Source organism: Maniola jurtina, chromosome 2, assembly GCF_905333055.1.
Source record: "Maniola jurtina chromosome 2, ilManJurt1.1, whole genome shotgun sequence".
Lineage (NCBI taxonomy): Eukaryota > Metazoa > Arthropoda > Insecta > Lepidoptera > Nymphalidae > Maniola > Maniola jurtina.
This window is the reverse complement of record NC_060030.1, coordinates 13223960-13242345: the sequence shown is the minus strand read 5'-3', so window position 1 is coordinate 13242345 and position 18386 is coordinate 13223960. Positions and strand designations below refer to the sequence as shown.

The 18386-nt window shown below is 37.9% G+C and overlaps 2 protein-coding genes across 14 annotated transcripts in view; one reads left to right on the top strand and one right to left on the bottom strand.

Moving 5' to 3' along the window:
• Positions 1–1134: 1134 nt before the first annotated feature.
• On the bottom strand, positions 1135–3721 carry LOC123871778 (juvenile hormone esterase-like). Its single transcript, XM_045915721.1, has 3 exons — positions 3528–3721; positions 1595–2850; positions 1135–1507 (listed from the first exon to the last, which is right to left on the bottom strand). The coding sequence occupies exons 1-3, from the start codon at positions 3717–3719 to the stop codon at positions 1135–1137; spliced, it is 1821 nt and encodes a 606-aa protein (XP_045771677.1). The 5' UTR covers positions 3720–3721.
• An 8309-nt stretch (positions 3722–12030) lies between these two features.
• Positions 12031–18386, top strand: part of LOC123876561 (myocyte-specific enhancer factor 2) — an 88718-nt gene continuing 82362 nt past the window's right edge. For all 13 annotated transcript variants that reach the window (XM_045922937.1, XM_045922950.1, XM_045922879.1 and 10 more), the window contains exon 1: positions 12031–12243. The gene's annotated coding sequence lies outside the window, so the exon portion shown is untranslated. The remainder of the gene's footprint in view (positions 12244–18386) is intronic.

Genomic DNA, 18386 nt, shown 5'->3' with positions numbered 1-18386 from the left:
CACACCCGGTCCTCAGCCTTCCTCATCCAGCCACTTCCCGCCAGCCGCTTTATATCGTCGGTCCATCGTGCTGGAGGGCGTCCCACACTACGTTTGCTTAAACGCGGTCTCCACTCAAGGACTTTCCGGCTCCAACGGCCATCGCCTCTACGACAGGCATGGCCTGCCCACTACACATAACACAAACAACACACACACACACTGAACATAATCTATGTATATTATATATAAACGGAAAAGCTTACTGACTGACTGACTGGCTGATTAACTGATCTGTCAACGCACAGCTCAAACTACTGGACAGATCGGGCTGAAAGGCAGATATACATATTATGACAGCGGACGAACGCGCGCTATGATTGGCTGAGATATTTTTGCGTCATTCAATATAAGATTTCTGCGCAGGTATATCGGCATAAATAAAGTTAAAGTGGCAGGTACAACTGCATAGACTTAAACAGGAGAGAGGATCGATTTTTCTTATTTGGAACGATGAATATATACAAATCTAGCTATGTAATATCATAATAATTGTAGTTATGTTTTATGTTAATTTACGTTAAGTAAATAAACTAGGTAGACTTGAATAGGTGCAAATAACATGATAGCTAAACTCTGGCTACGTCAAACCAGCATATCTGACAGTGATAAAAATGTCATAGATTTGTCGATAAACAGGAATGTTCGTCCGGTCTCGATCGATAAATCTTAAACAGATAAGAGATTGAGATGTTGGTATTTTATATTGAAAACGACTTTGAAAATGATTTGGAAGAAATGAAAGACAATATTTTATTAATATCTATTATAATTTGGATTGCCTTCTGATTCTGAGAAGAGATAGTAATTATTAATTCTTACATTATATTATAGTACCTACTAAATAACGATAATTAAAAATAACATTAAATATTATGATTCGTAAGTATTACTTAAATTGGATTTCCTTAAAACCCAAGTAAGCATAAAACCATGGGTACATGTAGTTGATCAACATACTGACGCAGATTCGAAGCTAAGCTTTTTGTAATAATATACAAATATTCACGTCAATTTGCCTTACCCTTTGCTGTTGTTACATTACATACAATAGTAGAACTTAAGCGATAGCAATAAAATCTATCAAGTAAGTTCCTATGAAAGTAATTGTGTGGTGTGAATTTTGTCTAAAACTGCAAAAAGGGAGATGATAATAAATGTATATCCTACTGCGGTGGAGGCAGAATCTGGTGCTGGCGTAGGGCTGGAGTCTTCTGGTGGTGGTATTGGGCTACTAGGTTCGGTCCTATCTTCTAAACTGAAGTTACTCTGAGCATCTGCAAAATACTCAGAATAAATGTTGTCCCAAAATGCTACAATGTCTGGATGAGGGTTCCTTAAATTAAAATCTAAATTAGAGGTTCCACTTTGAACTAATTCTTGATCATCTATTATCCTCAGATAGTTGCTGTGAGTCGAATTATAATATGGCAGCCACGTTTCTTTCGATGTTTCGCTTGTTGGCTGTCTGTAAAATAAAAATTAGGTATGAGCATTATGAGTATTTTAGTGTTATAATGTAAAAAATCAAAACAAATGCATCAACAATACCAACCCAGTTTTTGCAAAGTTTGTCCATCGTTCAATAAGAATGTCTCCAATAGTTAGATCTAAATCAGTTAAATCATCTTCGTTGGTGAACATATACACCAATTCTTCTGTATGACCCGCTCTGTCTACTTGTATTGGCCTACTAAGTACTTCTTCACTCCGTTTTCCTCTATAAGAAAATTTATACAAATACACGGGTGAGCTTGATGTCTCCGCTCGCATACGAGATTCTCTTATAGCAGATACTAATATCATGGTATCACCATTATACTCTAAAAATTTATTTACTTGAGTTTCATCAATTGTACGATTTCCGAAATAAAAAGATTTTATTTTTTCCGAAGTTTTCTCTTTTTCTTCATACGATGAAAAATCTAAATCAGATTGTAAGAAATCCATAAAATTATTCTGCATTCTTTCCAGCCAATCATCATTAACACCCTCGTTCGCTCGAATCGTACCTTCATAATCTACGAATCCTGTCATGAAAGGAATTTTCATTTGCTCTCCTGCTTTGATGATTTCATACGGTGACTTTAACATGAATGCTTCTTCATTTTCTATTTCTTTTTCTATACATGGGGCAAACGCTAGTGAATTGTCTGTAAGTTCAAGTTCGCTTATAACAGCCATCAATGCTGCTGTACTTGCTCGTGTTAAAATTTCTGACAGAGTATCTATACTGGTGACTGTATGACCAAGAGCTTCTGCTACTTGTATGGCATATCTCAAATTATCACGTGTCACAGCCCATGGGGATAGTGCGGTTCCGCTTTGGCTTATTACTTTATGCACCAGACCTTCTGCCAATGGCGAGAGTGAAATTAGATCGACTGCAGCAGCACCACTTCCATGTCCAACTAGTATAATGTTATTGGGATCTCCACCGAATACAGAAATTTCTTTTTGAATAAATTTTAATCCAGCAATTATGTCTTTGAGTCCTGCATTACCGGGAGCGCTTTTAGTCCCTAAACATAAAAATCCTAGAATCGATTCTCTGTAATTTAGGCGAGCAACTACAACATCCTTCTGCATAAATCTTAAAGATTGGTCCAGATCAGTTCTTGCATCGAATTCTGTGCCTTTTATCCATACCATAACAGGTAAGCGTTTCGTGCTATCCAGTGTTGGTGTAATAATGTCTGCTACAAGACAGTCTTCGGTTCCTTCATAGCCTGTACCCACAGCTTTAGTGCATTTAACGTTTTTTCTATTTGATAAGAACTCATTGCGAAATGTTGGTGGAGGTGAGGGGGCCTAAAAATACAGGTGCATAATCATTATTAAATGAATAAAGAAATATTGCTTTATTTAGTCAATCACATACAAACACTACTATAAACTGGTGTTATATCGAATTATCGGATAGCTTCCATGTTACCGTAAAGGAGTGTAATTTTTAATTAATAACAAAAGTTAAAATACACACTCCGTACACATATAACGGCTTATAACGTTTTACTATTACGTATGTATTCTGATGCATTGCAGTCATTTGCCGTGGTCAGTGGTCAAATATTAGTAAAGGCCTTAGAGAGCTATCGAAATAACAAGTGTAAATTAAAAATTTATAACACCCCCGACAAATGAAGGTTACAGTAACTAGAAAAGAACTGATAACTTTCAAACTGCTAAGCCGATTTTTTAGGATTATAGCTAAGAACACTTTCGATCAAGCCACCTTTCAAACAAAAAAAACAAAATTAAAATCGATTCATTAGTTTAGGGGCTACGATGCCACAGACCGATACACAGATACACATGTCAAACTTATAACACCCCTATTTTTGGGTCGGGGGTTAATAAATATTAGTAAAGGCCTAGAGAGCCATCCAAACAAGAACAGTTAAAAATTGATGCGGTAGCTGTCTACCGTCATCAATTAAAAATAGGTATGTATGAACATGGCTAGTTATTGAAATCGTATACTATACCTGAAATCTATTAGCACCTGATGTAGAATCAGCGTACGGAATGCCATAAAATTCATAATAGCCATCCTCAGTAATGGACCCTACAACGGTTCCTTGTGATATTTTCAATTTAGGTTCCAAAATATCCTTCGTTTGGCACAGCACACCACAAATTAGGACAAGCAATCCCCCTAAAAGCATTTTGAACGCCATGATTCTTGGACAATGACTAAATAATTTGGAAATACAACGATCTCCAATGCAGTATAGTTATCTTATCGATCTAGTATTGATACTGACAGATAGACTGTTCTCAGTAACATCATTTTATCTTGATAGTAGGCTCTTGATTCAGCATCAGTTTATTTTGCCTCTTGATAAACGGATAAATATTTTTTAGGGTACCGTAGTCACTTTAATACTAGTGTCCTTATTGTAGGACGACCTCCGGGCTCCAGCCCGCTGGAACGATGGCCTGAAGAAGGTGTCGGGAAGCGAATGGATGCAGGGGAGAACCGTGTTTAGTGGCGCACTTTTTAAAAGGCCTAGGTATGACCAGCAGTGAAAGAAAGAAAGATTTTTTTTCCTGCAGTGGATTGCTGGATTGGATTGGATTGTAGCGTAGTATTATAGTCATCTTAATAGTATAAATACGAAAGTACTAATACCTATTATAAGAGCGGTTATTCCGTTGAAACAGTTCTGATATTTGGTATAAAAGCTTGCAGCCATATCGAAAATACATTAATTTTCAATAGTCCATTTTTCCCCAGAAATGAAAAAGTTTTCACCAAAAACAAAATAATAAGATTCAAGGAAGAAATGTTGAAAGAAAAAATTGTAACTCCTTTATTTTTGAAGCCTGTTAACAAGGATAACGTGTGGAATGCGATAAATAGGTAGGTATAATGAGAAGAAAAATGTTCTAGATTCATATCTGACAGAGTCGCTAAATTCTGATCTAAAGCCTGATTATTGTACTCGTATCTTACACGCGTGTTGATAGTCTGATGAACATAATTTAAAATCTTCGATTATAAAAACATTAAAAAAAATGTGGAACTAACTTGGATTTATATAGGTACTTAGGTACACTTATTTTTGTTTCAGCTCTTACAATAAAAACCCAGTTTCAGCTGTTTTGCTAGGAGCAACGATACACATAACATATACATAAATAATATATAACATCTAGTATTATTTTTATACTTAGTTGATTTTAACTAAAATAATACGTTAATTAAATTAAAAATTTTCGTATATCATTATCATTTAGGTAGGTACAATATACTATTTAGCAGTTTAGATCTCTTAGAGTAAGCTACCTACCCATGAATTACCCAAAAAAAAAATTAAAAAGAAAAACTGAAAAACACTATAACTCAAACTTTGACCACAATAATAATTAATTAATTGTACTCGTATTTTAAACTGCGTTCCATAAAAGCAAATGAGATTTCAAACTTTAAAAAAATGAGGTCACTGAACTCCGACAAACATTTTCAAGAAAAAACTTTGTCCCTCAACCACCTTGTCTCCTAATACTATAAAGACGTACAACACCAATCTAAATTGAAACCTATGCTTCTCGGAATAAAGACACAATTTTTTGTTGTGGTCCAATTTTTTCAGCGGTTCCCTTAGAGGGGTGAGGTTACGTGCGCCGAGGGAGGGGGCGACAATGTGCGGGACATATGGCCCCGATGGGTCTTCATGAGAATTTCTGATTCATTGGCTGTTGTCATTTGTTTTTTTTTATGATGTTTTGTAATCATCAACTTTATTGCGCTTTTTGAATCGTTAACTTTGAAGGGTAAAATATTTTTAAGTAAGGAGAATCTATTTAAGTACTAGTTAGTCAGATATAATATTATATTATATCTATTTAATAGATACATTGCATCCGACTAACCAAGTAGCTAGGTGCTACGACGTAGAGAAAATTTAACCTGGGGTTTTCGCTAGAACAGCCAAATCTCGCATGCAAGAAACACAATGTTGCGACACTAGCGATAGACTGTGCATTTCCTGTCCGTCCTACTCATTGTTTTTTTATGTCATAGAAAATGAAAGTGTATGAAAGTCCATCGTTTTCTTAGTATAACCTAAGTATATCCTTAAAAATAGGTATTAGTTGGTATTTCTGTTTAAAAAAGATAAAAAAAGACTAATGCATTGTTTTAGTGGTCTAAATCCATTTTCGCATTATTGCCTTTCTAATTAAACCGGTTTGGGGAACATCGGTTGGATGGTTTCAAAGTCTATAACGGACATAGGTAAAACATTTTTTTTTGTTTTGTATTAAGATTGCTATTATAATATACCTACATGAAAAGAAAGCATAGACATTATCTAAGCGGTGTTATCTCCCGGATTGTATGGGATGCGATGTTTCTAAACATGTGGTATCGCCACGTGGGTCTAAGACAAAAAACAATTTAGCCATTTCGACTCATTTCCGACATAATGTTCATGCAAATCTGACTTTAATTTTTAGGTTTAAGGTTCAAATTCGGTTGAAACGTATATGGGATTTGTGGTGTTTGGAATACGCAATTTCACCTTGTGGGAGACTAGTGTGACAGGCAAAAGGTTACCATTATGCGTAACACATTGGGGATTTTACAAAATGTACAATTTGTTACAAAAAATAATATTTCTGTTTTATTGTTGACATCAGTGAAACGGGATTGGCTTTGGTAAAAGAAATGAAATTGAATTATGTTTTCATTTGTTGTAATCAAGGCATGATAAAAGAAAATTACGAAGGATAAAATAATGCCCGTAGCTTTAGTTCTTAGGTTTAATCATATAACAGCATTTAACTTTGATTAAGGATTGGTCTACGAAAGTCCTAAGAAAACAAAAATTTAAAACTAGGTATACATAAGTAAGTGCCTGAGAGATTGATTAATTGAACAGGTAAATAAAATATTTCTGTAGCTGATGCCCGCGACTTCGTCTGCTTGGGTTTGTTTCTTAAAAATCCCGTGTGAATTCATTGATTTTCCGAGATAACTCCAAGTCTTTAACTATACCAACCCGATGCAAAAAATTACGTCGATTCGTTGGTGTTGCTCCGTTGTAACGTGATTGAAGGACAAACCAAAATAACAAGAAAATTCTGAAATGGAGAAGATAATTAGGTCTTAAGGATAATTATTTCTAATGCAATTTGGGTACAAAAAGGAACTCTGAGTATACAATTTTCTTATTTTTAACTCTCGACCCAAAAAGAGGGGTGTTATAAGTTTGACGTGTGTATCTGTCTGTGGCATCGTAGCTCCTAAACTAATGAACCGATTTTAATTTAGTTTTTTGTTTGAAAGGTGGCTTGATCGAGAGTATTCTTAGCTATAATCCAAGAAAATCGGTTCAGCCGTTTGAAAGTTATCAGCTCTTTTCTAGTTACTGTAACCTTCACTTGCCGGGGGTGTTATAAATTTTTAATTTACACTTGCTGTTGCTTTTTCCTTTTGTTGTCCAATATTGTGTAGAGTTTGGGTCAAAATAAATAAAAAGATTTATTTCTCCTTTTCGAAAACTCCAAGTCAAAGCTGGGTACTAGACTGGCTGGTCTACAATAGTTGGTATATTATATCTACGGTAGGTATGCGCTTCGTCCACTTCAGCATATTTTATTGTTCATACACCACTCGGCATCAACGCGAGCGATTTCCAGTCACAGTTTAGCAATCATTCAGTGGGAAAATGCCTGAACGTGGGGGACTACCACTGCATACTGCCTTCTTAGATTTTTTTAACTATAATTAGCTTGTGCTTGACTGCAATCCCATCAAATAATACTTACGTAAGTAAGAAAGCAGCCTAAGGAGCGCGCGGCGCGGCTATTTAGATGTTTTTCTTCATTTTTTTGAGGCCAATTCTTGTGTTACATTGAATCAAAGATAACAATTATTTTACAACAAGTTAGTTCAACTATACAAGTATGGACCCCGTCTGTGCCGGCACTCGCCGACATACGCACGGCACCCCTTTAGAGCGCTTTCCATGTCAGTTTTAACAAAAAGGCAGAGCACGACCGCCAGCTAACACCAACACAGACGAATTCAGTTATAACTTTATAAGAATGTACTTTCAAAATAAGTTCCAATTATGTCGAATAATAACTATCCAGCGTTTTTAGGGTTCCGTACCCAAAGGATAAAAACGGAGCCCTATAATGTCACTCTACTGTCTGTCTATGTATCACGGGTCTCTAGCTATAGATCTTAGGTACAGATACAGAGTCTGTACTGCAGACTAAAGATAGATAACGTGTGGCCTAGTTGTAACAACGTGTATAAATCGTTTGCCATTGTTAAGCTACGTTGACCCAAGTCCATACCTGGACGGGTGACTGAATATAGAGGCCCGGCATCCCCTGTGCCATGAAGAGCACGTTTGTTCATCGGTCAGCACTTACAACTGATAAAAACTTTAAGATTTTTTTTTAGTTTTTTAGCAATAAGACTCTGTAAGAACTTAAGAGTCGAAATCTCGTTCTCTTAATCGAGTTGTAAGTATTATGGAACAATATAGGAGCGCACTGCATTATTATCCCAAGAAAACTCTTGCCATCATGTGATTATTTAGGAAGGAGGACCTGAATATGACTCAAAGGGAAGAGAGAGGGTGTACTTATAGTTAAATGGATTTCTCTGCCGTAATGTAATTGCTAAACTGCGATTTCAGTGCATTAAACCCCGGTAATTCCTCTCCTTGCCTGCGCACGCGCCGAGGGGAGTTCAAAAATAGATTACACACGGATTCCTGCGTTCGGATTACGGACTTCACTGTTGAACGGACGTGTTTTCTTGAGAGATTTATACGTTTTGAAATTATTAGAATGAAAGAGAAACGGTGCAACGTTGTTTGTTTGAAAGTCAACGCTGGCCTGAAACGCACTACGGACGCAGCAGATAGCTATGGCCTTTTTTTATTCAGATACATGTTAGCTCTTGACTGCAATCTCACCTGGTGGTAAGTGATGATGCAGTCTAATACGGCGTGGAAGCGGCCTAACCAGGAAGGAGTATGGTAGTTTTCCTTTGGTTTCTACACGGAGTCGTACTGGAACGCTAAATCGTTTGGCGATACGACTTTGCTGGTAGGGTGGTAACTAGCCACGGCCGAAGCCTCTTACCAGACCAGACCAGAAATTTAGAAAGTACAAATTTCCAAACCCCTGCCGGGAATCGAACCCGGGGCCTCTCACTAATAAGACCACAGTGCTTACCACTACGCCAGGGAGGTCTTCAAAGGGTCGGAGGTCGCCTGACTACCTATATTCTTTTTTTTTTTCTTTTTTTTTTAGTTGTTTTTTACATCTAATATACAGATGCACCGTTTCGTTGTCAGGTCGTGACACCAGGCCTGAAAATCAGCGCTGCCGTAGTCAAATACTGCAGCATCTTGCTGAGGCAAAGCCCTTTTAGCTCACAGACACAATAACAGTTTTAGTATTCTCTAGTTTTAAGTTTAATTTGTGTTTAAGTTTAAATGTATCTTAATTCTTATTCTTGTTTTTTTTTTTGTGATTGAGCTAAATAAACTTTTATTTATTTATTTATATTATAAGAGTTGAGACCATATTATGTATGTAGAAGAGGAACTAAAGGGTCAATTCCAAGGTAATTCGACCAGCAATACCCCAGCTAAGTAACTTAGATTCATTATTACAAATAAATGCATTGCTTGCTAACGGGGCATGATTGTGGTCATGCGTCAGCTTATAATAATAGTCAGGTACCATTATTTTTTTTTTAAAACCCTCTGAAGACCCTAGCTTAGATAGATAATTAAGGATTTAAATTGTAATAAGCAATACTTATCAGGTCACGAAGATAACTGATGGCCTGCGATAGGTTACCTATCGATCGAACTGAATTACTAAACGAAACCTTAGTTATAGCCTTAAAGTTTAAAAAAAAAGCCTTAGAGTCTAAGTAATAGGCTTAGAATCTAAAAGCGCACTTAGATTTTGCGAGAGAATCAAAACGAGACGCGTGTATCACTGTCGCTTAGATCACAGTTATTTTTGATTTTAATTAAAAAACATGAACACAAAATACATATTTTGATTGTGAATAATACTGTAATTGCAGATTATTTCTGTAATTTTACGCCTTTGTCCTGGATGTTCGCACGTGCTTAGTTCACATAATTTAAACGGCAACACGTAGATATTAAAGCTATTTTCTATGGAATAGAGCCTCCTTGAGCAGTAATTTTATTTTGTAATTGTTATTGAAAGTTATAGACTGAAAACTTTTCGCGCGACTTTCTGTGTTATTAAATTTTAATTATAAAGTCTTTAAAGTTATTATATTATATTATATATTACTTACATAATAATGAAACTGATTCTACGGTTGTATTATAATAAATACAGGTGTAAATTAAAAATTTATAACACTCCCGACAAGTGAAGGTTACAGTAACTAAAAAAGAGCTGATAACTTTCAAACGGCTGAACCGATTTTCTTGGATTAGGTATAGCTAAGAACACTCTCGATCAAGCCACCTTTCAAACAAAAAAATAAATTAAAATTGGTTCATTAGCTTAGGAGCTACGATGCCACAGACAGATACACAGAACACACGTTAAACTTATAACACCCCTCTTTTTGGGTCAGGGGTAAAAAATATTATTATTTGATTCTACACGTGACAGCTTCAACTCTTCAACTTCATGCCTTGTCAGCAGTAGCAGCATCCCATCGATCCGTGAACCGGTTCGAAATATCTACAATCCATAAGAACTTATATTTAAAATGCGAAGGTGTGTCTGTCTGCGTGTCTGTTAGCTTTTTACGGGCTTAGCAGGTGGTTTAAGCGACTTCGATGTAGTATAGAGATAGTTTGGATCTCGGGAATGACCGCTAGGTACTTTTATCCCGGAAAAAGTGCAATATAATAAAAATAAAAAGAATAAATCGGAAAACTACAGTAGGTATTTAAAGTATCTACCTACTCGCATTTTCTTGTAGGAACCTATGTTGGTCTTATCTAAGACCATTTCTAGAATATACGAGTAATATGTCTAAATCTCTTCTTTCTTGTACAATATAATCACAGAATTCGAAAGTAAATTGTAGTTGCCAAACATTAAAGTCCTTTTCCAATCACGTATTTTACAGCATCTTGGAGACGTTAGTAAGTCCTATAAGTAAAGGTGAAAATTAAGTTTTAAGTTAAGGACATAAGGTTTACTTTTGCATAGAGTTTCAAAATCCGTGGGAGTTTAATGGCAGAGCTGAGGCTTGGGGACAGCTGTCGCTCCCTCGGGCTCCAAGGGGTTTGTTTACAGCTCTCTAATGAAGCTCTGAGCACTGGAACTTTTTCAATTTAATTATTATCTATATCATCATCATCATCATCATCGTCAACCGATAGATGCCCACAGCTGGACATAGGACTTTTGTAGGGATTTCCACACGCCACAGTCTTGAACCGCCTGAATCCAGCTAAGTACTTCCTGCGAGTCGTTTGATGTGACCTAGACCCCCCACTAGGGGGTCTAGGTCCGAACACGAAGCCTCCGGTGCGAGGTCGCAATTCCAGCATCCGGGATCCCAACGTCTGTCGGTTTTTCGGACTATGTATATACCCATTGCCACTTCAGCTTTGCAACACGCTGAGCTCGATGCTCAGCTGATGTCGGTTACCTACTCCGGTTCTCTTACGGATCTCTTCATTTCTGATTTGATCATGTGGAGTAACTCCATTCCAAGAATAGCTCTCTCCATCACCCGCTGAGTGACTGAGCTTTCTTATAAGGCCCATGGCCGTGCCCATGGTTATCTAGCGACTACGTCTCGGATCTATATGTTATCAGTAAGTACCTACTGGCAACACGCACTATTCGAAGACTTCTCAATAATTTTAGGTCTAAGTACGAATAATATGAATTAAGTAAGTAAGCAATTCATCGATAGGTACGATATTTCTGGTGCTGAATGAACTAAATGATAATTGTCTGTATATTTAATTTTAAGTTAATCATGTAAGAATATGACGTAGTTTTAATATCTTAATTCAAAATTGTTTATGCATTAGCCCGCTCTAGGTACATCATTCATTTTCTCGATGACACCATCAATTTGCTTTCAGCCCTGATTTATTATTGTGTTTATCTACGGCATAGGTATATTCACCTTATCTGGCAGCTGCCCAATAAACTACGTAAAGTATTAACCCGCTCAAACGTCTAGATACGTTTGTGAAACGAAAAGCGGTGTTGCAATAATTACGATCTAATGCCCTATAATTTATGGATAACGACATTCATTCCACATATTTAATTTCATAATGATACTGAATCAGTGTTTTCCGCCCGCAAAGCATACGCCCAAGCTGAAGAAAGCTCTGTAGGGCGGGCGAGTTGCTCCGCGCTAGCGCTCCAAGCGGCCGCTTCGCGCAACTGTCGTCTCGCGGCCATTGGCCGGTGTGCCTGACGTCACGCCGCTTCCGACCAATGGGGGGGAGCGCGCTGTTGCCCGGCCGCAGTCCTCGTCGCCGCGCCTTCGTACGAGTCGTGTGTCGCTGTCGATTCCCTCCCCGCACCCCGCCGCGCCGCCGTTTCGCCCGCATTCTAGTCGTGGGTGTCGCGCTGTGCAGTCCTCGCGTGTGCCGCAGAACTCAGTGCGCCGTTTGTGAGTGCTTTAGTTCCCGCTCGAGTGTCAGTGTGACGGAGAAACTTGAGATTCGCCGCGGAGGATGTTAGCAGCGCACGGTGAGTGATGGAGAACGAGTCGGCGGCCGCTTATCTTTCCACGGCGCCACGTGAACGCTCTATTTATAAAATGTAAACACGCCGCTAATTCGATTTGAGACGGTATTGCGGTGCTGGTGGTCAGCAGCGCGAGCACGCATTAGAACTCCGCTGGGTAATGGAGATTGCGGAGGTACAGATTGGCGAGTTCCTGTGAGACGGTCGTGCTAGTGTCGCGTAATTGTGGCTAGATGAGAATGGAAGGAGTAGAATGCGTAGGTAATTATTGCGGGCCGCGTATCTTGCGCGACGTCGGCTGGCTGGCGACAGCTTGATAACGTGACCTTGAAGCAGCCGCGATGCCGGCCGGCGCTGGAGGCGCACCGCGCGGCTCACGGAAAATATTCAGACAAACAACGATAATGGCGCTCTCATGCACAATGATAACGATGTGCGCGATATACAATTACATGGTGTGTTTGAAAAACAAACAAAATGTTAAACAGTTGTACTTATATCCAACCAACATTAGTACAATTTATTTAGAAGACTTTAATAACAGTACAATAAATGAAAATGATTTCCGCTTTCCTTAGATACTAGGCCGTGGAACTAGTAAGTTCCACGGCCTGAGATCTGTGCAGTTGACTTTGGCATTCTGAAGACGATTGCATCAAATTAATTACAAACGACTGCATCAAATTAAATGACTAATGGCATTCAATGAGTAATTTAAATGTAGTTACTCGTCACTGTTTCACACAATTTTGTAGCCAGTGTACTGAGGAAATTATCATATTTTATTCCACAATTCATTTACCAGGAAAATGTTTGAATTCAAAGAACATTATCGGGCTAAATTATTTTGCGAAAAATATACGCGGAGCTCTGTCTGGCCACAATTTTATAGGCTGCAGATTTGTAATATGTCAGTCAAGTCTGTCCGGTTAGGTTACCTCGATTCGGTCAGGTTCGAGGCGTGCGGCCCTTCTCCGTAGAAATAACTCTTTACTTTTTAATCAATTACCTTTTGATTATATGTAATACTTTTGTTTTTTTGAAACTATACAACTACCGCTTCAGTATTAAGAAACTTTAAAGGAAATCTAATAAGTATTATTCAATTAATGCACAAATGTGTAGTAAAAACGATGATTAGCATATTCATCCGTGACCTTCAAGACTCGTTCCAACACAAAATCTGAAAGCAAAAACAAAACTGTACAAAAATTAAGAAGATTTGGGATTCTCATTCGCACTTACTCACACACGTTTGTTTGAAAAAGCGGTTGGCATATGAGTGGTGGACGTTTTTCTCCTTCGGATATATATTTGCTAACGTGGGTGTAAGCGGGACGGAGTTAATTCGCATCGAACGAACGAACCGGCCATGCGAGATGCTCAGTCGTATCATAAATATTAATCAGGCGCTGGTGTCAACAGCCACCGCGTAACGTGATACCACTGCAATCCGCTGCTTGCCTGGTACTCGCTGTGTAGGAGCCAGACTAGTCTGTACTACTAACGTGACAATTATCAATCATCAACATCACTGCACTTAAAAACCTTATTCTATTTACCCAGAGCTATAACAACGGCGCAATAATAAATCGTTCTTATTATTATCTTGAGGACATTTTATGTCATAGAGTGTTTACTGTTCGAGAAATAGATAAAAATCTCTCAACAAATATTGGCTTTCCCTACCAGTTCTGTTGTAAATACAAATTAAGTAGATACCTACTTATATTTATTATGAAGTTTAGATAATAAGTTATCGTGTGCACATCCGTTTGCGCTTACGCATTCAGCCATGACCTGCCCTACAACTCTCTGTGATTGGAGAATGCGCTGTATGGTAAATTCCTTTAGTAATTTTAAACGAATTCATAAAGCAATTAGATGTCAGCGATTATTCTAAAGTGCATAATAAATGCGAGTAACCATTTACGTATGCAGAGCTACAGTCTTCAGCAATTGATGGTACTTGTGCTAGCGTTTATTGTAGGGAAGTATTCGCTTCAATTAGGTTTATATGTAGAATCCGGTACCAACCAGTGACACAAATGGTTTTGTAGCTCACAATTTAAAAAATATTATTTACCTTAGATTAGCATTTCACAATATTAACAACCTAAACGTAAGAGACATTTTAAGTTACAATGATTGAATGAATGAATTTACTTTTATTGTAAATCACAAAAATGAGTACAGAGAAAACACATAAAAAGCAAAACAAAAGTATTAAATCAGATACAATTTGATGGCCTAGTGATCTCTAATCTAATGATTATTAACTAAATTATGATATTCATCAATCGTAAGAATAAATTAGTGGCATTTGTCTATTTGCGATGCCAATATCAACAACGGAAGCGGCATGTCTTCGTTTATTTGCTCTCGACCTTTGTACAATCTGCTAAAATGTTTTATAAAATTCGTAGTCATGTGTGTTTGGTTTCGCCAACCGCGGATAGATGGCGTTGTCGCCCGAGTGCATCGCGCGGTAGTTTGATGCTTGCGGAAGCATACAGTATCGAGTGCAGTATCGATCGTTGTTGTACTCAGTTGTATACGAGTTAAGAAATAAACAACCATATAACCAGTGACCTGAAGTATCATTTTACTGTACACACCTGAAGTTGTAGCGTGTACATATGTTCCTGCGATCCGGATATAGCGGATTATAGGGTTGGTGGTTTGTACAACCTAGTCGGCATCGACGTGGTGGCGGATTGTCATCGATGGTGTCAACCCTGGAGATTGGAGCCAGGGGTTTCAGCCTGAAGAGGAAGACCAGGCTATGACGTCAGCGGCCAGTGGTGGAGCGAGAGGGAAGTTCAACCGAGGACGTCACGAGGACCCGATGACGACACGACCCGACCAGGAGTGCGAAGTTGGTGCGGAATATAGTGAGTGAAGTGTGCCGTGATAAATTGTGAGTACTTTACTAATTACTTATTTGTCAAGCTAATTTGGACCTTCAGTCAAAGAAATAAATTCAAGCAAAATTGGACCTTAAGTCAAAGAAGAAATTAACTTTAACAAATTAAAGCTAGTGCATGGACATAGACTAATTCTCGAAGAAAAGTGAAGTGACGGGGAATCCATGCCCAAATTTCGTCTATGTCTGTAATTCTCAAACACTTAGAAAATTTTCTTGTAGATTGTAACATAGAATTAGTTAAGTTATAATAAGGACTTGTGATTTTCTAAGTTGAACTCTAACTTGTAAAATATTTTGCGTTCTATTTTGGACTTGTGAAATTTTCAAAATTGAACTTTAAGTTGTGTTTTATGTTTGTACTACTACTATTTGTTGATTAGTGAGTTATTTGTTTATGCACCACATATAATAGCCATGGAAGTTTTCGATAAACTTCAGGAGGATAATAAGGAGCTTATCTCTAAAGGTAAAGTCAACTTTAGGAAATCACCTAAAGATCGTATAACGGTTTCATATGTAGAGACGCGTTTGGAGGCTTTAGAGAATCAATGGCAATCATTTGTGGACGTGCATAGACAGATAATTACAGAAGTAACTAAGGAAGAATTTGAAACGTCTAATTATTCTAGAAATTCAATCTATGATAGAACGGAAGAAATATATTTTGATTATAAAACTGAATTAAAAGAAACATTACTAAAATTAAAAGGCAAAGTTAAAGCACCCGTAGAGTCAGTAAGTTTGTCAAGTGAAGATAGTAAATCTAAATATTTTGTTAAATTGCCTGAAATTTCCATACCAAAGTTTTCTGGAAAGTACACAGAGTGGACAAGTTTTAGGGATCTTTTTACTTCATTAATACACAACAATACTAAATTAGATGACGTTCAGAAACTACATTATCTTAAGAGTCATTTGTCTGGAGAAGCAGAGCAGCTTTTGAGACATTTTCCCATTACGGATGAAAATTATTGTGTTTGCTGGACTCAGTTAACTAATCGTTATGATAATAAAAAATATTTGGCTAACAGCATTTTACTGCGTTTCATGAGTCAGAAAGCATTGCAAGATGAATCGTCTAGTGCTATTAGAGAATTATTAGACAATATGAACGAATGTCTTAGTGCTCTACAAAATATAGAGATAGACATTAGTAACTGGGACATTATTATCATTTACATTACGAGTCAAAAGCTGGATCCTGAGTCCAGGAAGCAATGGGAATCAAAGGCAAATGAATCTGATGAATTGCCTACTTTGTCTGCTTTTAAAGAGTTTCTTGAACATAAGTTTAGATCTCTAGAGTTTTTGGATGCTAAACCTAAGCCTTCTAATGTGAGCAATAAGGTCAATGTTTTTCATGTAGCGAATTTTAATGGTTCTAATACACCCAATCTGTCCAAATTTAGCTGTCAATATTGTAGAGGCGATCATAAGTTAATGAATTGTAAAGATTTTGCGAAGAGTGACTATAATACCCGGCATAACTTTGTCCAAACTAGTAGGCTGTGTTTCAATTGTATGAGCCCGGACCATTTTGTCTTTTCATGCCGTCAATCCTCTAGATGTAGAGTATGTAGAAGGAAGCACCATTCTCTACTTCATCCCCAAGCAACGGAGAATGTAGAGTCAGAGAAGGTAGAGTCAGAGAATGGAGAGTCGAGTGAGAAAGATGTAGTTGTTTCGTCAGCAACCACATCACAAAACGAAGAAATTGCCCGTTTTTCAAGGGTTTGTAGCCAAGTCCTCTTGCCTACAGCTCTTGTTGAAGTAGAGTCGGGAAGAGGTGCTGATGTAGTTGTTAGATGCTTGTTGGATCAAGGCTCAATGGCTTCTCTAATAACCGAGTCAGCTGTACAAGCATTAGGACTGAAGAAAACTCCCAACACGGTTTACATTTCAGGAGTTGGTAATCAGGACAAGTCTGTAGCTTCTATGTCGATGGTAGAAATCAAGCTGAAGTCTATCCATGATCCTCAATACACTTTGGTAGTCAAAGCTCATGTAGTTAACAAACTGACGCCTTTTCTTCCCTCAAAGAAGGTAAACGTTCAGCTATGGCCAGAACTAACTAGGTTGAAGTTAGCTGACCCGAAGTTTGATATACCCAATAAAATAGATTTGCTGCTTGGTGCAGAAGTGCATAGTCAGATTTTAGCTGAAGGTCTCATCAAGGGTCCTCCTGGGTCCCCTGTGGTCCAAAACACTCACTTTGGATGGATCTTATATGGCCAGATTCATGCAAATCCTCAAAAATTTAAGTTGTGCCAAGAAAACAGTGTTATGGTCAGCATGCACACTCAGATAAATGAGAATGATACGTTGAAGAAATTCTGGGAGCCAGAACCACATGATATTTCATCCAAGGAGAAATTTCACGCTCGGACTGACTCTCCCGTAGTACTTGCGTCGCGTAGCAGTCAGCGAAGTAGATGGAAGACCTTCAATGCTAATCGTAGATCGGATATTTTGAGAGCTGTCGAAGATCGCGATAGTTTGAATTTGTGGAAGCAAGGTTCCTCTTGGCTAAGCAAGGTTAAAATAAATTACAGTCCACATAAAGAGTGCCAAGATACCAAACTAGTAGAGAAAGACAGACAGACATCACCGAAATCTTTTTGTCGTATTTCGCCATCTAGTCAATCCATCGTACGTCCGATGGGTCAGTTTTTTCACTCAGCTAGATGGCTATAGGACGTAATCGTTGACAAGCATGCTGGTTCGGACAATGTTACGCATGATGTGATAGGTAGATACAAGATCACTTTTGCTGTTAGCGATTAGTCACTGACTTACAACCATCTTATAGATATCTCTTGTAGCCAAGAATTTGAGAATTTTGTAATTTAGTTCCTAAGTATTTTGTTAAGTTGTAAGCAAATTGCTTTCTAGTGTAAGTTAAATTCAAGGTTGTCATAATGTGTTACTTCTATGAAATTATTCTGTAGAGCCACCATGGACTAGTGATTAATGATCATCAAATTGTTAAGTTCTATATTTGTTATACTAGTTACTTATGAACCAGCAGCGGTTCATGGTGGGCGGAATGTACAATCTGCTAAAATGTTTTATAAAATTCGTAGTCATGTGTGTTTGGTTTCGCCAACCGCGGATAGATGGCGTTGTCGCCCGAGTGCATCGCGCGGTAGTTTGATGCTTGCGGAAGCATACAGTATCGAGTGCAGTATCGATCGTTGTTGTACTCAGTTGTATACGA